The sequence below is a fragment of the Anomaloglossus baeobatrachus genome, chromosome 1 (genome assembly GCF_048569485.1).
Source record: "Anomaloglossus baeobatrachus isolate aAnoBae1 chromosome 1, aAnoBae1.hap1, whole genome shotgun sequence".
Lineage (NCBI taxonomy): Eukaryota > Metazoa > Chordata > Amphibia > Anura > Aromobatidae > Anomaloglossus > Anomaloglossus baeobatrachus.
Window position 1 is genome coordinate 448,509,927 of NC_134353.1, and position 27,449 is coordinate 448,537,375.

General features: G+C 47.3%; 1 protein-coding gene across 1 annotated transcript in view; it reads right to left on the reverse strand.

Moving 5' to 3' along the window:
* LOC142317024 (hippocampus abundant transcript 1 protein-like) overlaps nucleotides 1-27,449 on the reverse strand; it is a 118,314-nt gene that overhangs the window by 31,956 nt on the left and 58,909 nt on the right. The window contains exon 6 of the mRNA XM_075352912.1: nucleotides 10,351-10,569. Coding sequence (XP_075209027.1) covers nucleotides 10,351-10,569 — 219 coding nt within the window. The remainder of the gene's footprint in view (nucleotides 1-10,350; nucleotides 10,570-27,449) is intronic.

Sequence of the window (27,449 nt, forward strand, 5' to 3'; positions counted from 1 at the left end):
AAGATATCTCCTACAATCCATTCCTACCAAAAATGATATAGCAGCCCTAGCCAACCAAGTGGTAGCAGAATGTAAGCAAGAATTTGCCCAGCTGCGGTCAGACCTCTCCTCCCTCACCCACAGGGTAGATGTTCTGGCAGATCAGCAATCAACATCCCAAGTCAATGTCCAAACTATGCAGGACTCTATACTAAACCAGTCCAAGCAGCTATTTGCTCTCCAACAGCATGTAGACGACTTGGAAAATAGAAATCGAAGAAATAATCTTCGTATCAGGGGCCTGCCTGAGTCAATCGCCGCCCCGGATATATCCTCAGTTCTTATCTCAATTTTTAATAATTTGTTGAAAAGGCCACCTGGGGCCACCCTGGAACTTGACAGAGCCCATAGGGCACTACGTCCCCCGGACCCAGGGGACACGCGTCCCAGGGATGTCGTGTGTAGGGTACACTTTTTTGCAGCAAAAGAAGCCATCCTCCAAGCAGCCCGGAAGAAACAGTTCTTAACATATAACGGTTCTACTATACGCATTATGCCGGATCTGTCAAGGCATACATTGGCTCAGCGGGCCACTCTAAAGCCTCTGCTGGACATGCTTAAAGAAAGAGGGCTCCTGTTTCGTTGGGGCTTCCCTTTTTCACTGTCAGTACAAAAAGACTCGAGGTGGTGGGTCCTGAGATCCCCGGAGGACCTCCCACTCTTCATCTCAAATCTGGGTCTACCCCCAATTACCATCCCTCAATGGCCCACCACCTTGCTTCAGCCGTGGGCACCGGGAAAGCGCCCTGCCCTTTTGCCTCCATCCCGGGCCCCTGGCTCAGCAGGAGGCCTACCACCGAGAGGGCCCCGCGGTCGCAGAATGGGAAGACCACGTTAATTGAACTAAACAGCTGCAGAGGCTGGTAGAACCCACTCAGTACATTACACATCTGGTTAATTAAGTTGAATGACTTTTCCTGTTATTTCAATGCCCATCTAAGGCCCTTTATGCCCAAATCTTTTTGTTATCTGTGCCAGTGTTTAGGGTTATACCCAATGTTTGCAGTTTACTATGGAGCCGCGACAGGCTATGTCTGACTTTTTTCTCCCCCTAATAGGTCGGGATCCTCTGTCCTGCCCAAGTAGAGCGGACATGCTCCCCAAGAACGTTTGTTCTCAATTAGTGTTATATGTAGGGGCTCTACCCCTGCTGTCCTTTCTACCCACATTGCTATTGTTCCTCTGGAAATCCTGTCTTCAATTACGAGTTAATGCAGGGGCTCCTCCCTTGCGGTTCCTTCTACCTCTACTTCTATTCTTTTCCTACCTTCCACGGGTCACACCGTACTTCCTCTTTCCTGTCGATGGCCGGGACGGATTAGTCCGTCTTTACATCTCATGCATCTATAACTTTTTATTCTTTTACAGATGGCCAACCTGACAATAGTATCCTTCAATGCCAAGGGTCTGAATGTACCGGAGAAAAGAGCACAGATCCTTTACCATTTCCATAAGCATAAGGTGAAAATAATATGTTTTCAGGAAACACATTTCAAAAAGGGACATACCCCGGTCATAAAGAACAAATACTATCAGACCTGGTTTTTCTCTGACAACCCAGAGTCGCGTTCTAAGGGAGTGGCGATTGCCATTCATAAATCTTTCCCTCATCAAATTATAAATTGCACACCGGACAGCCTGGGACGATACATTATCCTCTCACTGATAGCCGGAGACCAAACTTTCACGATAATAAATGCGTATGCCCCAAACCAGAAACAGGATGACTTCATAGCTGGCCTTGTTGGCACTGCGACCCCCTTGATACGAGGCACAGCAATGCTATGTAGCGATCTTAATGTCACTCTTGATCCCACATTAGATAACTCTAAAGGGAAATCTAGTATATCATATGCCACAATTAAACGTATAAAAAAAACCCTATTGAGCATTCAGCTGTTCGATACATGGAGAATAGCACACCCGTCAGATAGGGATTATAGTTTTTACTCCCACACTCAAGATTCATATAGTCGCATAGACTACATTTTTCTACAGCACAATGCTCTCCCCTGGGTCAGACAGGCTAGAATAGGCAACATATTGTGGTCGGACCATGCGCCGGTGTACTGCGAGGTTGAAGTTCCTTCTCTCCCGGCCCCTAGGGGATCATGGCGGCTTAATGAGGCCTTGCTTCTGGACGAGCTATGCACCTCTGAGGTGCAGACTGCTATCACTCATTTTTCAGAAGATCATCTAGCAGACGACACAGCTCCCACATTTAAATGGGAAGCGTTGAAGTGCGTCTTGAGGGGCATTTTCATCCAGCACGGAGCTCGCATTAAAAAAGAGAAGGCTCAGAACTTGGTAGATGCCCTCCGTAAGGTCTCAGACCTGGAGCTCGTTCACAAGTGGGCCTTATCGGCTACCACCCTACAGACCCTCCTACAAGCTAGACTGGAGGTCAAGAAAATGTTAGACTCATCATACCAGCGCCTATTACAGGTGGGGAGGGGAAAATTCTACGAGTTTGGGGACAAGCCGGGCAGACTGCTGGCCAACGCACTAAAAGAGGGGAAAGCCCACACTCTAATTCCCTGCATAAAGAATTCCCGAGACGAATTACCGTATTTTTCGCTTTATAAGACGCACTGGAATATAAGACGCACCCCAAACTTAGACATAAAAAAAGGTAAAAAAAAGAAAAATGGGGTCCGTCTTATACTCCGGTGTTCTCTTACCGGAGGGGGGCAGCAGTGGTGGTGAAGCGGGGTCACAGGAGGCACAGGTTGTGCTGGCAGGCGCGGCAGGTCAGTGGCAGCGGGGTCCGTGGTTGCAGGTGCCGTGGCGTCCGTGGTTGCAGGCGCGGTGGCATCCGCGGTGGCAGGATCCGTGGGGTCCGTGGTGGCGGCAGCAGCCGTGGCGTGTGAGCCGTGCAGCAGGCCGGTGCAGTGAGTGTCCGCGGTCCCGGTTCAGTGGTGGCAGCGGCGGCGGCGACTGCTCAGTGGTGGCAGGGACTGCTCAGTGGTGGAGTGTGTCCGCGGTCCCGGTTCAGTGGTGGCAGTGGCGGCGACGGCTCAGTGGTGGGAGTGGCGGCGACGGCTCAGTGGTGGGAGCGGCGGTAACTGCTCAGTGGTGGCAGCGGCAGGGACTGCTCAGTGGTGGCGTGTGTCCGCGGTCCCGGTTCAGTGGTGGCAGCGGCGGCGGCTCAGTGGTGGGAGCGGCGGCAACTGCTCAGTGGTGGCAGCGGCAGGGACTGCTCAGTGGTGGCGTGTGTCCGCGGTCCCGGTTCAGTGGTGGCAGCGGCTCAGTGGTGGGAGCGGCGGCAACTGCTCAGTGGTGGCAGCGGCAGGGACTGCTCAGTGGTGGCGTGTGTCCGCGGTCCCGGTTCAGTGGTGGCAGCGGCGGCGGCTCAGTGGTGGGAGCGGCGGCGACGGCTCAGTGGTGGAGTGTGTCCGCGGTCCCGATTCAAGTAATGGCGCCCGGAGCGACGCATGCGCAGATGGAGCTCTCATCCAAGGGCTCCATCTGCGCACGCGCTGACTCCCGGAGCAGCGCGTGCGCAGATGGAGCTCTCATCCAAGAGCTCCACCGGCGCCATCATTTGAAAGTGGGACCGCGGACAACTGGTAAGCTGCACAGCCGCCCGCCCCGCATGCACAGAGTGGCAGCCAGCAGGCTGCCCGCCCACTCTGCGTACAAGCCGCCGGGTACCTGTGCTTGCGTGCGGTGGCAGCCGGGTACCCATGGCTGTGTGCGGGCGGCAGATGGGTGACTGTGTGAGGGCGGCAGCCGGGTACCTGCACGGGCACCCGACTGCCGCTCGCACACAGCACCCGGCTGCCGCCCGCACACAGCCATGGGTACCCGTCTGCCACCGCATGCAAGCACAGGTACCTGGCTGCCGACCCCACACAGCACCCGCTGCCGCCCGTACACAGCCACGGGTACCCGGCTGCCGCTGCATGCAAGTACAGGTACCCGGCCGCTTGCATGCAGCCACAGGCACCCGCCCGATCGCCTCAGACAGGACCCCCCCCCCCCCCGCTACCGCTTTATAAGACGCACCCCCCATTTTCCTCCCAAAATTTGGGGAGGAAAAGTGCGTCTTATAAAGCGAAAAATACGGTATTATATGCTACCCCAGATATCTCCAACACCTTCCACACTTACTATTCCAAACTATATAACCTGACCCCTGGTCCCCCCGAGGCAAACGGCGAACTCCCTTCAATGGCCTCCCCCTTCAAACCCCTCAACCGAACCATAGCTGTAGATCTTGAGCGCCCCTTCCTACTAGAAGATGTTCTGACAGTAATTGGTAATTTACCAGGCAACAAGAGCCCAGGCCCAGACGGACTCCCTGCCAAATTCTATAAAACATTCGCTGCACAACTTGCGCCCTTGATGCTCCTTTCCTTTAATATCATTTCAGATGAGTTTCCATTCCCCCCCCATGCCACGACGGCTCATGTGGCCCTACTTAGAAAACCCGGGAAGGACCCCACCGCGTGCAGTAGCTTTAGACCAATATCATTGCTTAATGTGGACCTAAAAATATACGCTAAGCTACTCGCAAATAGAATCAATCCACTTATGCCTGATCTGGTGCACCTGGACCAGGTTGGATTCGTCCCCGGCAGGGAAGCTAGGGATAATACCCTTAAAACCCTAGACCTGATTCAGCATACCCGCACCCAAAAAATCCCCATGATGTTGCTATCTTTAGACGCCGAAAAGGCATTTGATAGAATTTCTTGGCACTCACTCTCCTAGACCCTGACTCACATCGGCTTCGGCCCAACCTTCTTGTCCAAAATCCTGGCCTTATACCGCTCCCCGAACGCCCACTTGAAAATTAATGGTACCCTGTCGAAGCCCTTTAACATATATAACGGGACTCGGCAGGGATGCCCTCTATCCCCACTACTTTATATCTTAGTAATGGAACACCTACTAGCGGCCATTCGTCTCAACCCCGACATACAAGGAATCAAAATCGCAAACCAAGAATATAAATGTGCCGCTTTCGCAGATGATCTCCTCATATACTTGCAAAATCCACTTACCTCTCTTCCATCCCTAATGCAGGAATTAAATCGCTTCAGCAGTTGGTCCAACTTCAAAATCAATTTTGACAAGTCCGAAGCCCTGAATATATCCCTCCCCCAAGACGTCGTAGACGCCGTGAAGCCAAAATTCCCCTTTAAATGGCCACCCAATGGTAGCATAGGATACCTGGGTATTATTATACCATCTGACATAGACAGGCTTTTTTCACTAAATTTCCTAGGTTTCCTGTCCAGGCTCGAGAGAGACCTAGACTCTTGGGGTCGGGGTACCCTCTCGTGGTTTGGCAGGATCAGCGCCCTCAGGATGACAGCCTTACCTAGACTGCTCTACCTACTTCAGACGGTTCCGGTTCATATCCCAGCGTCTTATTGGACAAAGGTACAGCGCCTATTTAACCAATTTGTATGGACTAAGAGGAGACCCCGGCTTGGGAGTAATGTTCTGACAAGAACTAAAGGGGCGGGAGGAGCAGGGCTCCCCTGCTGTAGGCGATACTACCTGGCGGCCGCCCACACCAGAGTCCTGGACCTTTTACATAATCACGATTCAAAACTCTGGGTTCGACTGGCTCACGACATGTGCTCCCTATCAGTTCCAACCCTGCCGTGGAACTGGCCACGCCTCTCCAAACATAAAATAGCAATGTCCTACAGCACCAAACAGACATTGAAATCAGTACACTCATTGCCACTGAGCAAACGCCTGCTCCAGCCCTGGGGTCCCCTTATGCCACTTACGGACAACCCTGATTTTCTACCAGGTGCATCGTCCAATAAATTTCTTGGCAGCACTAAGCAGGGGCCCCTGAGACTGGGCCAGGTGGCCCCAGGTGGAGTTCTCCTCCCACTCTCGGATATTGTGGGAAGCGGGAACCCCAGGCTGAGGTTCCATTTTGAATATGCCCAACTCAAACACTTCATAACCACACTGGGACAGGCCGCCGGGCACCTCTCGCCTATAACTCCCTTTGAGCGCATATGTACCGGAACACCTGACACTCGACATGCCACCTCAAGGATTTATAAGATCCTAACAGAGGCGATGGAGATTTCACTCCCCCGCTTCTGTACTGCGTGGGAAGCAGAGCTCAACAGGACGTTTCCTAGGGATCAGTGGGAACGTTGTTTCCGCCTGACCCATAGGTCCGTGGTAGCCACTAGAATGCAGGAAACATGCTACAAGATCCTCACCAGGTGGTACAGGGTCCCATCGTCGCTTCATGTGTGGTGTCCCGAAGTTCCGGATATATGTTGGCGTTGCGGGGCCCAGGGCGGCACCATGACCCATATATGGTGGTCCTGTCCAAGCTTGACGGCCTTTTGGAACAAAGTTTTGACGGCCATTCAAGAGGTCACGGCGACCATAGTCCCTAGTCGCCCCGAGGCAGTCTTGCTATTTATGTTTAAAATCTCAGAAAAAAAATATAAAAAATCCCTCTTGGGCCCTCTCCTTCAGGCCGCCAAGACCGTGATTCCGCGACACTGGAAGGACCCCTCTCCACCGACTGTGGAGGAATGGGCGACAGAGGTGAACTCTGTACACCGCATGGAGTTGGTGATGGCCCAGTCGAGGGGGCAGATAGTGGAAACCGCCTCTAAATGGCTCACGTGGGAGGACTTCCTCTCGGGCCCCAAGTTCTTAGCTTTAATTGATTCCAGGTGCTCAGACTCCTTGGCAAGTACCACCCCTTAGAGAACATTCATTCACCCTCCTCTTTTAGATTCAACAGATGAATTCACCGTCCTGGTCATCATACGTCTTTCTTTATACCTCTCCACTCACTGACTCTAATTCTAAACCCGTCTCTTCTTTTCTGACTTTTCTCTTTCCCCGTGCATCTCTCTGCCCATCTGATAAGTTCTTGTTTATGGTAAGACTCGTTGTCCAATGTTTTCCTTTTTTTTTCTTTTTTTTCTTACCCTAGGTTGTGCAATTGTTGAGCCTCAGGCCTGGACCTGCTGTAAAGGCTAGTTCTATTTCAATGTTATTTTAATGTTATTTCAATGCTATAACACCTAATACCGACTGATATTGGACGATGTATCTATCTGTATGTTTACTTTTCTTTTTGAAACCAATAAAACTTTAAAATAGAAAAAATGAGAAATTGCTGATGAACTTTGAACCCTTCTAAAGAAAAAAAAAATGATGTTTCATAAATGGTGCTGATGTACAATGTATAAAGTAGACCTGCTGCAAATGTTATTTAGTAACTATTTTGTGTGGTATAACTATCTGGTTTAAGGGCATAAAAATGAAAAGTTTAAAAACTGCGAAATGTTCACATTTTTTATATCTTCATAAATAGATGCAAATCATATTGGCCATATTTTACCACTAACAATGTATGATAGGTCACAAAAAAACCCAAACCTACAGTACAATTTCAGAATCACTGGAATATATTGAAGCCTTCCACAGTTACCTCAAAATAACACTGGTCAGAATTGAAAAACATTGGCCTGGCCAGGAAGGTGAAAACCATGCTCTGGGGTACAGGGGTTAAAAAACACCATATACAGAAAATAGCAAAAAAAAATAAAAAAATTCATAGCTCTTCCATTTTTGTGGCCCTATATTTCATAATAACTTTGAATAAGAAAAAACAAACAAGTAATCTCAGCGTAATGTGCCCATGTTCCTCCTGATCCGGTGTGTGGCTGGAATACATCTAGCTTAAGGAGACACCTCCTGTTAGGCCCTGCCTGCTATAGAACAAAACATTGTTAAGCCCTGCCTCCTTGACTTTGCTGACTGCTCTACTGCCAGCCTCCAGCTTAGATAGAACTGATCAGGAGGACATTAAAAAGGGGTTGACAGTAATGCATATAGGTCATATGTGTATCACGGGTGACAGACAACCCTGTGGTGTCCAGTTGCAGAAGGTCACTGTGTTTGGCTGCACAAACTGCTTCTTGATATTCCATCATTTACTCTGTGGTGTGAATGGAGTTGTGTGTGTCTTCTCTATTAGGGTTTACACTTTCCCCTTTAGGACCCTGTGGAGATCTCTTCCTTTCAGCTATCATTATCCCTCACCCTTTGTGTCTTGAAATACCGGCATTTCCCTTTGGTATGCTGCTGGTGATAGAGCTAGTTTCTATACGGTCACGACTGCAAGCAGTCGGCTTGTAATCATCTGAAGAAACTTTGTTGTATGTTGCTGTTCATCTTCCTAAGTCATCTTGGAGATAAGTTGTTTGTTTACTTTAGGACCTAGTGGGGTTGATTCACGGTAATCCCGCCCGTTCATTACCTAGGGCCCAGTTCAGGGTCAGCCAGGGCCAGGCATCAGGTTCTGCACCTATGCAGATCTCAGGGACGTCAGGGGAGCCAGCAGACTGTTATAAGGGTCACTATTTCCCCCTCCCTTTTCGCCATTCGCTCAGTATTTCCAAATGCATAGCATGACAATATATTTTTTTAAAGAATAGACTGATTAAGAATTGTAATTGGAGGCATATGCACCTTCCAGTGTCCCCACAGACCCAGCAAAGGCTACCTCAGAGTTTTGCGCTGCTCTTGGAGCAACGTATGCCCCATTCATAAATTACTGCTGCAGTAGTTCGCTGACAAGAAGACTGCATCATCAGGGAAACTTCCAAATGTTATTATTATAGTAGTTAATTTTTCATGCTTTATATACTTTGTCTAGTATGCATCAGTTTAAAAATGGTCACTGACAGTAAAGTTTGACAACACTGTGTGTCTTGGTATTCTCTAAAGAAGCTTGTTTCTGTAAAAATAACATGGATTTGTATCTGCTTCAACATTATGATATATTCACATAAGGAAAATGTGTTGTCTACATCTGAATGGTGCTGATTCTGCAGTAAAGTATTGTCCATATTGAGAATAGATCACAAAGACTAACAAACCTTCCCTAGGTTCCGTTAGCAGGGAACACATGGGTCAGAAGCCATATGTGGCCTGCAATTCCATCCTTTGTGGCCACCAGCCATCTATGGCACTCCTTGCTGTCCAGTACTCCAGAGAGGAAAAGATTTTTGTGATAAATGTCTCTCCATGATACCGTGTTTCCTCGAAAAGAAGACCTACCCCGAAAATAAGCCCTATCATGATTTTACAGGATTTTGGCAGTATGCTGAAATATAAGCCCTACTCCAAAAATAAGCCCTAGTTACAGTCAGGGCCGGCGATAGGGGGAGTCAAACTTCCAATTTATCATGGCCCCACTCGCTAAGGGACCCAAGCAATTTATTCCGAGGTTTAGATTGTGCCTCTTAAATTGCAGTCGTCTACAAGATCTGAAGACGAGAAAGGCTGATACGCAGAACTGGTAGAAGGGGTATGGGAGAGCAAACTGGAAAATTTTACTGGGCCCCCATTCTCATAGGGGCTCCAGGGTTTATATGATGATAACGTGGTTTCAGGACCTCTCAGACATCCATCATGTGACCATAGGTCATTGCAGGAATCTAAAGCTGAAGAGGAGACAGGCGGGTATGTGCAGTGTGTGTGTAAGAGATAAATAGATAATATATGTGATACAGATAGTTATATGGATGGGTAGATATATAGATAAGAGGTGTAATAATGAAATAGATAATTAGATATGTGTGTTACACAGAGTTTGGAGAGTTGTGATATGACTATATTTGAATAAATGTTGATTTTTTTTGTTCAAGTATAAATGTGGATTCTTGTTCATGGAAATAAGATAAGGCATCCCCTGAAAATAAGCCCTAGCCCATTTTTCAGAGCAAAAAATATTATAAGACCAGGTCTTATTTTCGGGGAAACATGGTAGATTATGAAGGATATAAACACTTGCTGGTTTACCGAATTAGCATATATTAAAAACGGGAATCGCTGTGCTTTTGTGTACATAGACATTTTTTACTATAGTGTCAAATGAACAAAAAAACTTCCATTCTGCAATTAAGTAAAACTTCCAGCAAGGTAAACCCCTGCAGATCGGATATTTATGGCATATACTGTTAAAGCGGTATGTTGCTCTAAGTTTTAACGTAGCTCAGAAACCTACAAACCAAAATGTACAATCCTGCTTTAGAGACTGCAGTGTCAGTTTATGGATAAAAAATGGGTGTATTTTGGGTAGCCTATATTATAATAAAAAAAACAAACAAAAGGGCAGTATGGGCTGTTCTGCGAGATTGCCTATTAAGAAAAACCCTACATGTCTGGTTTTACTTGTTCAGGTAGTAATACATTTGAATATACAGTTTTGGTTCATTTCCTTTACACACACACTGGTGCGGTAATTTGAGAAATTATAACTTTACATATGCTGACAAACGACAATTTCATTCTTACCGCAAATGGGTCAGCTTGCTCCCAAGATATTGGTGCCCCCCAGGATACTGGCCTCATTTCTTCAGGTAGTGATTCAGGAACAGCAAACAGGATAAAGCCAATGTCTAAGAGTGCCACACCAGAGGCTAGAACCACTACCAGTGTGTCACTGTAAGCACGAGACAAATAGGCACCTATAGCAGGGCTGGTTACAAGGCTGGCAGCGAAGGTGGCCGACACCTAAAACAGAAGGAAAAATGAAGATTACCATATGAAGTTGGAGCACATAAGACATTCTTGTGTTGAAAATAATATAAGGAAACTCAATCCATTTATAAATTCAAAAGATACAGTTCACAGGTTAATTTCTGTCCCGCTTGAGAAAAGACAAACAGTGGGTAGATAAGCGAACCTGCTCCCCTTATAAATAACCAGATTTAAGAGAGTACAAACACTTCAATGTGAACACTGGGTGGATGATTTACACAGCCTGGCAGTGGTCCAACTCAAGAAGAGCAACAACTGCCACAACATATCAAGTACATAAATCTCAACATTTAGAACCAGAAGCAAAAAAGGCTGAGCGGTGGCCACAATGGGCCAACACTTCAGACTGCACTACTCAGAGATGTGTACAGTTAGGTCCAGAAATATTTGGACAGTGACACAAGTTTTGTTATTTTAGCGGTTTACAAAAACATGTTCAGAAATACAATTATATATATAATATGGGCTGAAAGTGCACACTCCCAGCTGCAATCTGAGAGTTTTCACATCCAAATCGGAGAAAGGGTTTAGGAATCATAGCTTTGTAATGCATAGCCTCCTCTTTTTAAAGGGACCAAAAGTAATTGGACAAGGGACTCTAAGGGCTGCAATTAACTCTGAAGGCATCTCCCTTGTTAACCTGTAATCAATGAAGTAGTTAAAAGGTCTGGGGTTGATTACAGGTGTGTGGTTTTGCATTTGGAAGCTGTTGCTGTGACCAGACAACATGCGGTCTAAGGAACTCTCAATTGAGGTGAAGCAGAACATCCTGAGGCTGAAAAAAAAGAAAAAATCCATCAGAGAGATAGCAGACATGCTTGGAGTAGCAAAATCAACAGTCGGGTACATTCTGAGAAAAAAGGAATTGACTGGTGAGCTTGGGAACTCAAAAAGGCCTGGCGTCCACGGATGACAACAGTGGTGGATGATCGCCGCATACTTTCTTTGGTGAAGAACCCGTTCACAACATCAACTGAAGTCCAGAACACTCTCAGTGAAGTAGGTGTATCTGTCTCTAAGTCAACAGTAAAGAGAAGACTCCATGAAAGTAAATACAAAGGGTTCACATCTAGATGCAAACCATTCATCAATTCCAAAAATAGACAGGCCAGAGTTAAACTTAAATTTGCTGAAAAACACCTCATGAAGCCAGCTCAGTTCTGGAAAAGTATTCTATGGACAGATGAGACAAAGATCAACCTGTACCAGAATGATGGGAAGAAAAAAGTTTGGAGAAGAAAGGGAACGGCACATGATCCAAGGCACACCACATCCTCTGTAAAACATGGTGGAGGCAACGTGATGGCATGGACATGCATGGCTTTCAATGGCACTGGGTCACTTGTGTTTATTGATGACATAACAGCAGACAAGAGTAGCCGGATGAATTCTGAAGTGTACCGGGATAGACTTTCAGCCCAGATTCAGGCAAATGCCGCAAAGTTGATCGGACGGCGCTTCATAGTACAGATGGACAATGACCCCAAGCATACAGCCAAAGCTACCCAGGAGTTCATGAGTGCAAAAAAGTGGAACATTCTGCAATGGCCAAGTCAATCACCAGATCTTAACCCAATTGAGCATGCATTTCACTTGCTCAAATCCAGACTTAAGACGGAAAGACCCACAAACAAGCAAGACCTGAAGGCTGCGGCTGTAAAGGCCTGGCAAAGCATTAAGAAGGAGGAAACCCAGCGTTTGGTGATGTCCATGGGTTCCAGACTTAAGGCAGTGATTGCCTCCAAAGGATTCGCAACAAAATATTGAAAATAAAAATATTTTGTTTGGGTTTGGTTTATTTGTCCAATTACTTTTGACCTCCTAAAATGTGGAGTGTTTGTAAAGAAATGTGTACAATTCCTACAATTTCTATCAGATATTTTTGTTCAAACCTTCAAATTAAACGTTACAATCTGCACTTGAATTCTGTTGTAGAGATTTCATTTCAAATCCAATGTGGTGGCATGCAGAGCCCAACTCGCGAAAATTGTGTCACTGTCCAAATATTTCTGGACCTAACTGTGTATAAACAAGAAGACAGAGTATATGTGCAAAAAACTAGACAAATTTTATTAATATGAAGAAACCACAATAGACCATTAAAAACATGATAAGACATCACCAAAATGAATCATCTGGGGGATGTGGATATTGTTACACAGACAGAATTGTTACACAGACAGGGATAGTCTCAGGAAAACCACCAAGATTAATCAGAGGATACTAAGGATATACAAAAATCCAAGATATAGGTCAATCACAATGTGATACACTGTATTAAAATCTCAAATCAGGTGAATCCTGAGACCCCCGGTCAGTGTTACAGTACAAAAAACTGAAGATGTAAAGACAACCAGGATTGTAATAAATCATGTAGCTGGGGAAAGCCAAGGGACCAAATACAAAAATATCTATAATATTCCCAAAATGTATGTAAAGGATCACCTTTTCAATATAGCCCTCACAGCTGAACACATAATTACCTGGAAGTTTGATGGTTAAAAGTTAAACATTCAGTTTGAAAGACCCTCCCAGTGAGGAACCTGGACTTGAAGTTACGCGTGTGCCGGGGTAAGCTAGTAACCATGTTACACATCGGGTAACTAAGCAAAGTGGTTTCCATAGTTACCCGATGTGTACCATGGTTACCAGCGTACGCCGGCTCCGATACACGTGTGCCGGGAGCCGGGGTAAGCTAGTAACCATGGTACACATCAGGTAACTATTCAAAGCGACAGTGCTGGTTCATTTTTTGTTTGTTGGTCTCCTGCTGTGCAGCACGCATCGGCGTGTTTGACAGCGGGAGACCAACGATCTGAATGGGCAGGGAGCCAGCATACGCTGGAAAACATGGTACACAATCGGGTAATTAAGCAAAGTGGTTTCCTTGGTTACCCGATGTGTACCATGGTTACCAGCGTACGCCGGCTCCGGCACCATCCCAGCAACGCAAGGGTATGTCTCGGCTGGGTTGCCGGTGTGGGCTCCCGGGGGTGCAGCAGTCACCTAGGAGTCGGGGCTCCGTGTGGGTTCGGGGAATGCGTGCGGGGGGCGGGGCCAGGCGTCCAATGCGTAAGGGGGCAGGGCTTGGCCGAGCGGCCAATGCGTGCAGGGGGCCGGGCGTCCAATGCGTGCGGGGGGGGGGGGGGGGGGCGGGCCGAGCAGCCAATCCGTGCGGGGGGGCGGGGCGGGGCCAGGCCGAGCAGAGCGGCCAATGCGACGGTTGTCACTGTAATGATGTCATTTTGGAGCAAGACAGACAGACAGAATAAGGCAATTTATATATATATATTTTTTTGTATTTGGTCCCTTGGCTTTCCCCAGCTACATGATTTATTACAATCCTGGTTGTCTTTACATCTTCAGTTTTTTGTACTGTAACACTGACCGGGGGTCTCAGGATTCACCTAATTGAGATTTTAATACAGTGTCACATTGTGATTGACCTATGTCATGATGTATGTACTTTTCTCCATCCCATATTTTTTGTATAAGATGCCATGTGATGTATTTTACCTTCTCACTGTATTTGCTGTAATACTATGTCAGGATATGATGTAACTTTCCTTTGGTTGTACTTCCTGAACACTTTGAAATGTCTTGGGATGTAAGTAACCATACCTTCCCCCCCCCCAATCTCCTGTGTCTCTGGGCCCATAATGCAATTATCTCCTGTCCACACAGCCAGGGGAACTTCCCATTGTTTCGTAAGCAGTGGATAACGCCAACTACACAAACCTGTAGACATCTCGGAGCCAACCTTCTAGAATCTTCTAGTGGGCCCAACCATTGCATAGACCCCTACCCTTGAGGGGCGAGCCCACGAGCTCAGACAATACACTCCTGTTTCTAAGTGCAGTTGGGAGCTGAGCTTTGAAGAGGAAGGGAACGAGATCTGATTCTGCGGACAGATCTCGCCGTCCAGTGGATTGTGTGGGATTTCTGGGACTCTGAAAAGGACTATTACGTTGTGATCTGGCACTTTGGATTATCGGGAGGTGCCCCCGAATCTGTTTTATTTGGACTTGTCGTGTGCTGTTCCTGTATTCCTGTTAGTAAACCTGTTGGATCATCCTCGGCCTGTTGTCTCTCCTTGCTCTCCTGTACACCCAGTCACAACCTATATATTGGATTTTTGTATATCCTTAGTATCCTCTGATTAATCTTGGTGGTCTTCCTGAGACTATCCCTGTTTGTGTAACAATTCTGTCTGTATAACAATATCCACACCCCCCAGATGATTAATTTTGGTGATGTCTTATGTTTTTAATGGTCTATTGTGGTTTCTTCATATTAATAAAATTTGTCTAGTTTTTTGCACATATACTCTTTGTACTCTTGATAATATAACTGCCACAACATGCTGGGGCCGTAAGCCAGGGGCCGTAAAAGGTTTCTGCAGAAACAGAGACTGGGTTGTTGTCAGTGACTGGCTATCAAAGGGAATCATTCCATCCTCATAAGAGGCTGCAGGCCCCGCCACTTCAGGCAGATAGTACCTATTATTACACATACTGCGTGTGAAATAAGTATTGAACATGTCACCAATTGTCTAAAGTAAATATATCTCTAAAATGTGCTACGGTCATGAATTTCTCGCCACATGTCAGTAACAACCCATCCAATCCAACAGGCAAAAGAAATCAAACATAGATGTCCATAAAATTAGTGATAAGCAATAATGAAAAATGACATGCAAAATAATGAAACACGCTTACTAATATTTATTTAATACTTTGCACAAAAGCCTTTATTAGTGAAGACGACTCATGTTTGGAGAAACTAGTCACATGCATTGCTTAGGTGTGAATATGGCCCATTCTTCCACACAAACACTCTTCAAATCCTGAAGGTTACATGGGCTCCTTATATGATCTCTCAGCTTTAGTTCCTTCTGTACATTTTCTATTGGATTCAGGTCAGGTGATTGGCTGGGCCATTCTAGCAGCTTTATTTTATACTAGCTGTAGTACCCGGGCATTGCCTGGGATAGTAACTGTCTCTCTGTCTCTCTCCCAGTCTCTGTCTGTGTGTCGCTGTCTGTCACTTTCCTTATTTGTCTGTTTCTATCTCTCTGTCTATATTTGCATCAGTCTGTCTCAATCTCTGTATCTGTCTGTCTGTCTGTCTGTCTCTTTGCCTGGGCGGTCTCTTTCCAGGTCTGTCTCTTTGCCCGGCTGTCTCTCTCCCGGGCTGTCACTTTCCGGCTCACCACCGACATCTTTTTACCTCACACATAAACTTGTTATACTAACAGTTTCTTTTGTTCCTATAGCAACCACTGAAAGTTGATATTTATAGCCTGCAGCTCCCACCTCTATTCAGTTTAATGGCTGCAGGATTTTTGTAGAGTAACTGGAAAGCGCGGGGTTAAATTTTCCCACCCAAACACAGTCTAAGAAGTTCCCTGAGTCACATGGAGTGTCTGTGCAAAATTTCGTAATTGTAAATGCGACGGTGTGGATATATTAGATCTCTAAAACCAATTGAGAGTTTCCTTGGCTGAGTGTTTGGGATCATTGCTGAATTGTGCACCATCATTACATCTTCATCACCCTGGTAAATGGCAGTAAAAAATTTTTTATCAAGAATATCTCTATACATTTGTCCATTCATCCTTCCTTCAATTATATGTAGCTTGCCAGTGCCATATGCTGAAAAACAGCCCCACACCATGATGTTCCTACCTCCAAACTTCACTGTTGGTATGGTGTTTTGGGGGTAATATGCAGTGCCTTTAGGCCTTGAACATGGCAAATGTTATGGCAACCAAATAGTTCTATTTTAGTCTCATCTGACCACACTATATTCTCCCACTATTTTCAAAGCTTGTCATTGTTGAGCAAACTTTAAAAACGTGTTTGAACATGCTTTTTGTTCAGCAATAGAGTATTGTGTGGCGAGCGCTCAAACAGCCATGGAAGTTGAGTGCATACTTATTGTTTTCTTTGAAACAATTGTAGATGCTAATTCCAGGCCTTTCTGTAGCTCTCCAAAAGGTGGTCCTTGGAACACTCTTCTGAGGACTCTAAACTCCTCCGTCTGAAATCTTGCAGAGAGCACCTGGTTGTAGCCAGTTTATGATGAAATTATGTTCTTTCCTCTTTTGCATTATGGCCCCAACAGTGCCCACTGGAACCATCAGTAGTTTAGTAATTCTTCTGTAACCAATGCAGTCAGTATGTTTTGCAACAAAAAGGTTACGAAGATCTTGAGACGCTCACTGGTTTTAAGCATCAGGACCTTTTTATAGGCCATCAGGTAAACCAGATAAAGAAATTTCGACAAACACACATTCATCTTGTTCAGATATTTACAACTATATTTATAGAGGTTAAAGTGTGTATATTATAAGGACACCGGATAGATCGCAGTTAGACCAACCCAAAACAAAAAGAAAGAAGTGATTAGACATCCGAATGCAAAAGTGATACTATTGTCATGATTGACTCCTGGCTCAGCTGGAGCTGAGCCTTTTTTTTTTAGTTTCACTTCTAGTCACGTTAGGAGTTAATCCTTCGTGCCTCGTTCTGGAGGTCAGGCTGCTTTATTAGGGCACTGTTTCTCTTGGACTTCGCCAGTGATATTTCTGGCTCTGCTGTGTTCTGCTCTTGAGTGACCTGTTGTCTGCCCTGCCCCCTCCTGACTTCCGTGTTCACCTGACCTGTTAACCTCCTCTGTTGTCTGTTTCCATCAGTGTCTCCCCCGCTGTCTCCCTGTTCGTTCCTTATCTGTTTACCTTAATTCTGTCTTGTCTTCCCACTCCCCCTCGCTTCCAGGCTCTGATTTCCCAGCTACTGACTATTTGCTTCCTCTGACTACGTTTAGACTTTTCCCTTGTGTACTTACAAGACCTCATGTTGTGACACGGCTTTCTGACGATTCTACTGCCATCTGGTGGGCTTGACTAGTATTACCTCTGCTAGGGAATTCCCTGCTCATACGTTTCCTCCACTTTTACGCCCCCTAGTGGTTTACCAGCTAACTACCTTCTCAGATAGTTTCAGGAATCCTCTCAGTCCCACATTACTGCGCTGTACTGCTATTGTACATCTTAGAGGACAGCGTGACAACCATATTCCTGATAAAAGGGTGTGAAAGTGGGAATAAAAACACATACAAAAAAATGGGTGCACAGATCCCAGATAAGATCAAAAAAGGAGGGTAATTAATAAGATATCCAATTTATACAATACTAGCTGTAGTACCTGGGCATTGCCCTGGATAGCAACTGTCTCTCGCCCAGTCTCTGTCTGTCTGTCTCTGTATCAATCTCTGTTTCTGTGTCTGTCTCGTTCCAGGTCTGTCTCTGTAGCCTTCCCTGTCTGTCTCTCTGCCTGTCTCTTTCCCTGTCTGCCTGTGTCTGTCTGCCTGTGTCTTTGTCTGTCTCTCTTTCTCTGTCTCTTTCCCTGTCTGTCTCTTTCAATCCGTCTCCCCATCGACATCATATTACCTCACGCATAAGTTTCTTATGCTAACAATTTATTTTGTTCCACTCACAGCTGCTATTAATAACCTAATAGCTCGCAGCTCCATTGACTTTAATGGAGGCAGGTTTTTTGGAGAGTAACTGTAAAGCACGGGGTTAAACGTTCCCGTCAAAACAGGCTACGACGCTCCCTGCATCACATGAGGCGTCTGTGCAAAATTTCATGATTGTAAATGCAAAGGTGCGGATTCCTTTAGCGGACACACACACACACACACACACACACACACACACACACACACACACACACCCTCCCCCTCCACACACACCTCTATATATTAGATTGATCACAGACCGTGCTCACGACACTTACAAACGACAATATAATTTGATATAAGGTGTCAGCAGTTATAGTATCAACTATAACTTCCAAAGATTTATTGCTTAAACCATGTGCATTTGAAAAAAGTAATGAAAAACATTGGTGAATGGAAGAAAATCCTAACCTATCTTACACCATCCATAATTATCATGTACACCACCTGGTGCCGTGCAAGAGACAAAGATATAGATATTAATGTAAGTAATAAACTGACCCAGGTGCAAGCTCTCGCTCTGCACAGTACTGATCTGTGGAATGACGCCCACCCGACAGACGTTCGTTTTGGCAATGGCCTTCGTCAGGGGTGACATCATGTGTAGGGGGAAGAGGTTAAAAAAGGTCCAGGGGAGAACCAGCAGATTGCAATGAATGATGCATGAGCGTCCATGGCAACAGACCTGCCCATCGGCCGCTGCGTCATGCACCACGTCACATCCGGGTACTGATCATGTGATATGCACATGACCCCGGGTGACACAGCACATAGAGATACAGCGCGCCGATGGGCGGGAAGTGCACCAGAGACATGCATGCATACCTGCAATTGTCAGGATAGAAGCAGATTCACAGACAAAGTGCCACCACCATCTAATGGTAAGAAGGGGAATTACATCCAAAAGAAAAATCAGTATTTGGTCAAATCACACACATTCTAATGGGTGGAAGACACTTGTATATGTATGCTACATATGCATTTATGTATGTATGTATGTATGTATGTGTGTATGTGTGTATGTGTGTATGACCGCTAAAGGAATCCGCACCGTCGCATTTACAATCACTACATTTTGCACAGACACCCCATGTGACTCAGGGAACGTCCTAGAAGAGGAATTACATCCAAAAGAAAAATCAGTATTTGGTCAAATCACACACATATTCTAATGGGTGGAAGACACATATGTGTGCTACACCTGCATACACACACACACACACACACACACACACACACACACACACACATACATACATACACACATATTATATATATATATATATATATATATATATATATATATATATATATATATATATATATATATATATATATATATATATATATATATATATATATATATATATATATATATATATATATATATATTAATATATATATATTCAAAGCTGACTCACAGTTCTATATCTATACCAGCAGAGGAAAAATTAATATTTTTCGTTCATTACATTTAAAAAAATATGGCGTAAAAGAGGACAATACCATCAGTGTAGGAGTAAACACATAGAACCAGATTACATAATACTAAACAATTATCACTAATATGCATACATTAATATGCAAGTGTGTACAAATGCGTTGTCTCATTTGGGGGAATTGTGTGTGATAATCGGTAATAAATCTCAAAGGTTCCGGATCAGTGGATTTCCTAGTGGTATTTTTTCTGTGAGGCATATTTGGCCCGATTATAGGCCCGTTTAATCATATGCCGGCTACAGCCTCGCTCACACAATCTCTCCTTGAGTTCCCGGGCACGGATCTCAAATTCAGAGTCCACAGAGCAGATCCTGCGTAACCGCAGGAACTGCCCGGTGGGGACAGAATTTATCATATATTGAAGAGGGGTAGAAAGAAGGGAATTTTGTTACTTACCGTAAATTCCTTTTCTTCTAGCTCCAATTGGGAGACCCAGCCGATTGGGTGTATAGCTACTGCCTCCGGAGGCCACACAAAGCATTACACTAAAAAGTGTAAGGCCCCTCCCCTTCTGGCTATACACCCCCCGTGGGATCACGGGCTGCTCAGTTTTAGTGCTAAAGCAAGAAGGAGGAAAGCCAATAACTGGTTTAAACAAATTCAATCCGAAGTAACATCGGAGAACTGAAACCGTTCAACATGAACAACATGTGTACCCGAAAAAAACCAAAAATCCCGAAGGAAACAGGGCGAGTGCTGGGTCTCCCAATTGGAGCTAGAAGAAAAGGAATTTACGGTAAGTAACAAAATTCCCTTCTTCTTCGGCGCTCCATTGGGAGACCCAGACGATTGGGACGTCCAAAAGCAGTCCCTGGGTGGGTAAATTAATACCTCAAGTTAGAGCTGCAAAACAGCCCTCCCTTACGAGGAGGCAACCGCCGCCTGCAGGACTCTTCTACCTAGGCTGGCGTCCGCCGAAGCGTAGGTATGCACCTGATAATGTTTGGTGAAAGTGTGCAGACTCGACCAGGTAGCTGCCTGGCACACCTGTTGAGCCGTAGCCTGGTGTCGTAATGCCCAGGACGCACCCACGGCTCTGGTAGAATGGGCCTTCAGCCCTGATGGAACCGGAAGCCCAGCAGAACGGTAGGCTTCAAGAATTGGTTCCTTTATCCATCGAGCCAGGGTGGATTTGGAAGCCTGCGATCCTTTGCGCTTACCAGCGACAAGGACAAAGAGTGCATCCGAGCGGCGCAGGGGCGCCGTGCGGGAAATGTAGATTCTGAGTGCTCTCACGAGATCCAACAAATGCAAATCCTTTTCATACCGATGAACTGGATGAGGACAAAAGGAAGGTAAGGAGATATCCTGATTGAGATGAAAAGAGGATACCACCTTAGGGAGAAACTCCTGAATCGGGCGCAGCACTACCTTGTCCTGGTGAAAAACCAGGAAGGGAGCTTTGGATGACAGCGCTGCCAGCTCGGATACCCTCCGAAGAGACGTGACCGCTACCAGAAAGGCCACTTTCTGTGAGAGTCGAGAAAGTGAAACATCCTTCAGAGGCTCGAAGGGCGGCTTCTGGAGAGCAACTAGTACCCTGTTCAGATCCCATGGATCTAACGGCCGTTTGTACGGAGGGACGATGTGACAAACCCCCTGCAGGAACGTGCGTACCTGAGGGAGTCGTGCTAGACGCTTTTGAAAAAATACCGATAGCGCTGAGACTTGCCCTTTAAGGGAGCCGAGCGATAAGCCTTTTTCCAAACCAGATTGCAGGAAGGAAAGAAAAGTAGGCAATGCAAATGGCCAGGGGGACACTCCCTGTGCCGAGCACCAGGATAAGAAAATCTTCCACGTTCTGTGGTAGATCTTAGCAGACGTGGGCTTCCTAGCCTGTCTCATGGTGGCCACGACCTCTTGAGATAATCCTGAAGATGCTAGTATCCAGGACTCAATGGCCACACAGTCAGGTTCAGGGCCGTAGAATTCAGATGGAAAAACGGCCCTTGTGACAGTAAGTCTGGCCGGTCTGGTAGCGCCCACGGTTGGCCGACCGTGAGATGCCACAGATCCGGATACCACGACCTCCTCGGCCAGTCTGGGGCGACGAGCAAGACGCGGCGGCAATCGGACCTGATCTTGCGTAGCACTCTGGGCAAGAGTGCCAGAGGGGGAAACACATAGGGCAGCTGGAACTGCGACCAATCTTGCACTAAGGCGTCTGCCGCCAGAGCTCTGTGATCGCGAGACCGTGCCATGAAAGTTGGGACCTTGTTGTTGTGCCGGGACGCCATTAGGTCGACGTCCGGCCTTCCCCAGCGGCGACAGATTTCCTGAAACACGTCCGGGTGAAGGGACCATTCCCCTGCGTCCATACCCTGGCGACTGAGGAAGTCTGCTTCCCAGTTTTCTACGCCGGGGATGTGAACTGCGGATATGGTGGAGGCCGTGGCTTCCACCCACATCAGAATCCGCCGGACTTCCTGGAAGGCTTGCCGACTGCGTGTCCCGCCTTGGTGGTTGATGTATGCCACCGCTGTGGAGTTGTCCGACTGAATTCGGATCTGCTTTCCTTCCAGCCACTGCTGGAAGGCTTGTAGGGCAAGATACACTGCCCTGATTTCCAGAACATTGATCTGAAGGGTGGACTCCTGCTGAGTCCACGTACCCTGAGCCCTGTGGTGGAGAAAAACTGCTCCCCACCCTGACAGACTCGCGTCTGTCGTGACCACCGCCCAGGATGGGGGTAGGAAGGACCTTCCTTGTGATAATGAGGTGGGAAGAAGCCACCATTGAAGAGAGTCCTTGGCCGTCTGGGAAAGGTAGACTTTCCTGTCTAAGGACGTCGACTTCCCGTCCCATTGGCGGAGAATGTCCCATTGAAGTGGGCGCAGATGAAACTGCGCAAACGGGACTGCCTCCATTGCTGCCACCATCTTCCCCAGGAAGTGCATGAGGCGTCTTAAGGGGTGCGACTGGCCTTGAAGGAGAGAGTGCACCCCTGTCTGTAGTGAACGCTGCTTGTCCATCGGAAGCTTCACTATCGCTGAGAGAGTATGAAACTCCATGCCAAGATATGTTAGTGATTGGGTCGGTGACAGATTTGACTTTGAAAAGTTGATGATCCACCCGAAAGTCTGGAGAGTCTCCAGCGCAACGTTCAGGCTGTGTTGGCATGCCTCTTGAGAGGGTGCCTTGACAAGTAGATCGTCCAAGTAAGGGATCACCGAGTGTCCCTGAGAGTGCAAGACTGCTACCACTGCTGCCATGACCTTGGTGAAAACCCGTGGGGCTGTCGCCAGACCAAATGGCAGGGCTACGAACTGAAGGTGTTCGTCTCCTATAACGAAGCGTAGAAAACGCTGGTGCTCTGGAGCAATCGGCACGTGGAGATAAGCATCTTTGATGTCTATTGATGCTAGGAAATCTCCTTGAGACATCGAGGCAATGACGGAGCGGAGAGATTCCATCCGGAACCGCCTGGTTTTCACGTGCTTGTTGAGCAGTTTTAGGTCCAGAACAGGACGGAAAGAGCCGTCCTTTTTTGGCACCACAAACAGATTGGAGTAAAAACCTTGACCTCGTTCCTGAAGAGGAACAGGGATCACCACTCTTTCTGCCCTTAGAGAGCACACCGCCTGCAGAAGAGCATCGGCTCGGTCGGGATGTGGGGAAGTTCTGAAGAACCGAGGCGGAGGACGAGAACTGAACTCTATCCGGTACCCGTGAGACAAAATGTCTGTTACCCACCGGTCCTTGACCTGTGGCAGCCAAATGTCGCAAAAGCGGGAGAGCCTGCCACCGACCGAGGATGCGGAGAGAGGAGGCCGAAAGTCATGAGGCAGCCGGCTTGGAAGCGGTTCCTCCGGCTGCTTTCTTTGGGCGTGAGTGAGCCCGCCAGGAATCTGAGCTCCTCTGCTCCTTCTGAGTCCTTTTGGACGAGGAGAATTGGGCCCTGCCCGAACCTCGAAAGGACCGAAACCTCGACTGTCCCCTCCACTGTTGAGGTTTGCTTGATCTGGGCTGGGGTAAGGAAGAGTCCTTACCCTTGGACTGTTTAATGATTTCAGCCAATTGCTCACCAAACAGTCTGTCTTGAGATAATGGCAAACTGGTTAAGCATTTTTTGGAAGCAGAATCTGCTTTCCATTCCTTTAACCATAAGGCTCTGCGTAAAACCACAGAGTTGGCGGACGCCATTGACGTACGGCTGGTAGAGTCCAAGACCGCATTGATAGCGTAAGTCGCAAACGCAGACATTTGCGAGGTCAAGGACGCCACTTGCGGCACTGATGGACGTATGACAGAGTCCACCTGCGCCAGACCAGCTGAAATAGCTTGGAGTGCCCACACGGCTGCAAATGCTGGAGCAAACGACGCGCCGATAGCTTCATAGACAGATTTCAACCAAAGGTCCATCTGTCTGTCATTGGCATCTTTAAGTGAAGCCCCATCTTCCACTGCAACTATGGATCTAGCCGCAAGCCTGGAGATTGGGGGGTCCACCTTTGGACACTGGGTCCAGCGTTTGACCACGTCAGGGGGAAAAGGATAACGTGTATCCTTAGGACGTTTGGAGAAACGCTTATCTGGATAAGCATGGTGTTTCTGGACTGCTTCTCTGAAGTCAGAGTGGTCCAGAAAAGTACTCAATTTACGCTTGGGATACCTGAAATGGAATTTCTCCTGCTGTGCTGCTGCCTCCTCCGCTGGAGGAGAAATATCCAGCAGCCTAATGATGGCCGCTATAAGATCATTCACCATGGCGTCACCATCAGGGGTATCCAGGTTGAGAGCGGTCTCAGGATTAGACTCCTGATCACCTAGCTCTGTCTCATCATACAGAGAATCCTCTCGCTGAGACCCTGACCAGCGTGATGACGCCGAGGGTCTCTCCCAGCGAGCTCGCTTAGGCTGCCTGGGACTGTCGTCCGAGTCAGAGCCTTCAGCCTGTGATGCCTGGGACCCCCTTGGAGCACGGATTAGTTCCAACTGAGGGGGACCGGGGAACATTGAATCAACAGTGCCCATGGTCTGAGTGACCGGCCTGGGCTGCAAAGTTTCTAGAATTTTTGTCATAGTCACAGACATCTTATCAGCAAAAACTGCAAACTCTGTCCCCGTCACCGGGGCAGGGTTCACAGGCGTCTCTGCCTGGGCCACTACTAGCATAGACTCCGGCTGACGAAGTGGCACAGGGACCGAACATTGCACACAATGGGGGTCAGTGGAACCTGCCGGTAGATCAGCCCCACATGCGGTACAGGCAGCATATAAAGCCTGTGCCTTGGCACCCTTGCTTTTTGCGGATGACATGCTGTTGTCTCCTCAGAGCAATATAGGGGTATAAGCCAAGAAGCGACCGTACAGTGCAATATATAGGTACAGACAAAAGTACACAAAACAACACTGTGGCACTAGTGGGGTCAGCACCTAGGTGCTGCTTACCGCCCGCTTAACAGCGGGTGTGTGGTCGCCAGAATCCCCTGTCTGGGTCTCCCAGGGCTATGTCCGTTCTCCAGCTCAGACTGCGTGCAGGAATGGCTGCCGGCGTCCTGTGAAGAGGGGCGGGCCGTGGGCGTGCTGCAGACAAAGAGCGGGAAACTGGCGTCCCACTGTGCCCAGTGAGAGGGCTGGAGTATGTAAATAAAACTCCAGCCCTCGGCGCTGACTATTGTACAGCGTCTCTCCCCTTCCCTGACTGACAGGGCTGGGGGCGGGAACGAAACGTAACTAGGCCGCAGAAGCCGGGGACTAGATTTATAAGCGCTGCCGTCGTAAAAGCACGGTCGGCGCGAAGTCCCCGGCGCACCACAAGTCTCAGCCGCGCCGCAGTCTCCGGGGGCGGCCGGCGCTGTAGTTCCCCACACATAAACTCACTCAGCTAAGCTGCAGTGAGTATAACCCAAGCGCGCAGCGCTACTGTCCCCGGCGCACTAGAACACCCAGCAACGCTGGAGTGTGTCTGTGCCTGTCTGTACGGGGACACAGAATACCTGAATGTTGCAGGGCCTTGTCCCTGACGGTACCCAGCTCCGTATCCAGCAGGATCTCCGGGTCTGTGTATGGAGCCCGGCCTCAGAGCCTGGAGGCCGGTAAGATCCCACTTCACCAGAGCCCTCAGGGGGATGGGGAAGGAAAACAGCATGTGGGCTCCAGCCTCCGTACCCGCAATGGGTACCTCAACCTTAACAAACACCGCCAACAAGAGTGGGGTGAGAAGGGAGCATGCTGGGGGCCCTTTAGCATGGGCCCTCTTTTCTTCCATCCGATATAGTCAGCAGCTACTGCTGACTAAACAGTGGAGCTATGCGTGGATGTCTGACCTCCTTCGCACAAAGCTTGAAAACTGAGCAGCCCGTGATCCCACGGGGGGTGTATAGCCAGAAGGGGAGGGGCCTTACACTTTTTAGTGTAATGCTTTGTGTGGCCTCCGGAGGCAGTAGCTATACACCCAATCGGCTGGGTCTCCCAATGGAGCGCCGAAGAAAAGCGTGCAATAATATATTCGTGGCAGTGGCCTTCCTATAGATGTCAGTTTGTATCATTGTTTATATCTCTCTTTACAGTGACATCCAAAAAGTCCAGAGCTTCATAACTATGGTGGTACGTGGTTTAGATATTAAAATTGTTCATGTTTAATGATGACATGAATTGATTAAAGACTTTTCCGATCCCTGCCAGATCAGGAAAATGTCATCGATGTACAGCGCCCAAATAATTACGCGGTCCACCGACGACTCCTGGTCAGACAGGAGGCGGTCCCTCTCCCACAGCCCCAGGAACAGGTTGGCATATGAGGGGGCAAGGGATGCCCCCATACCTGTCCCCTAGAGCTGTAGTTAGAAGGACCCCTTAAAAAACAAAATAATTATGGGTTAACGCAAACGCCAAAAGTTCCATAACAAAAAGTCTCTGGACAGATTGGATGCACGCAGAAAAAAACAAACCGCTGAAAGGCAGTCCGTGTCGAATATTGGTGTATAAAGATTCAACATCTCCTGTCACCAATATAGTATTGTCCCCTATATGTAGCCCGTCCATCTTTCTCAGGAATATCCCGTATCTTAGATGGCAAACTCTCCACAAAGGGGTCCAAAACTGATTCAATCTATCTATTAACATGCTCCAAAAAATTCCCCCTCCCTGAGACAATGGGTCTGCCAGTTGGTGTATGAATATTATGAATTTTTGGTAATCGGTACAAGGTCGGAGCCACGGGTTCAGCAATCAGCAGTGTCGAAGCCAGCTCTTTGATACTGCTATGTATAATAGGGTGATTACCAATGATATTCTGTAGCTGTGCAGAGAATGTACTTAGGGGGGTTACATGTTAATTTCTTATAACAGGTTATATTGTTCAGTTGTTTAAACGCCTCTTTTTCATACATAGATTTCGGCCATATTACAACATTGCCCCCTTTATCGGCTGGCTTCAGCACATCAGACAAGGACCACAGCTCCTGTAACCTTGTACGTTCATACTTCGAGAGATTATCATGTGAAATATGTATTGGAATTTTTTCAAATTCTTTCCTTACCACCTGTACAAACAGATCCACATTGGCACAGGTCGAAAGTGGGGGGAATCTTTTGGAGCGTGGACGGATAGAAGGAGGAATCTTACCTCCTTCAGTAAATGGCTGCAGTTCTTGAGTTGCAGGGGCTTGGACAATTCTCCCAGATATGATATACTAGAAATAGCCCCGATGCTATCGTATCGGCAGTGAGGTGAAATGAACATGTGTCTATGCTTTGTGTATTGTGTTGCGTCATTTGACCTCTTTCACCCCTGTGCACTGTCTCTTTCTTGTTGTGTGCTGTATCTGGTGTTGTGTTTCTTGAGCTGTGTTCACTATGTGGTGTCTCCCCTGTGTGCAGTGTGT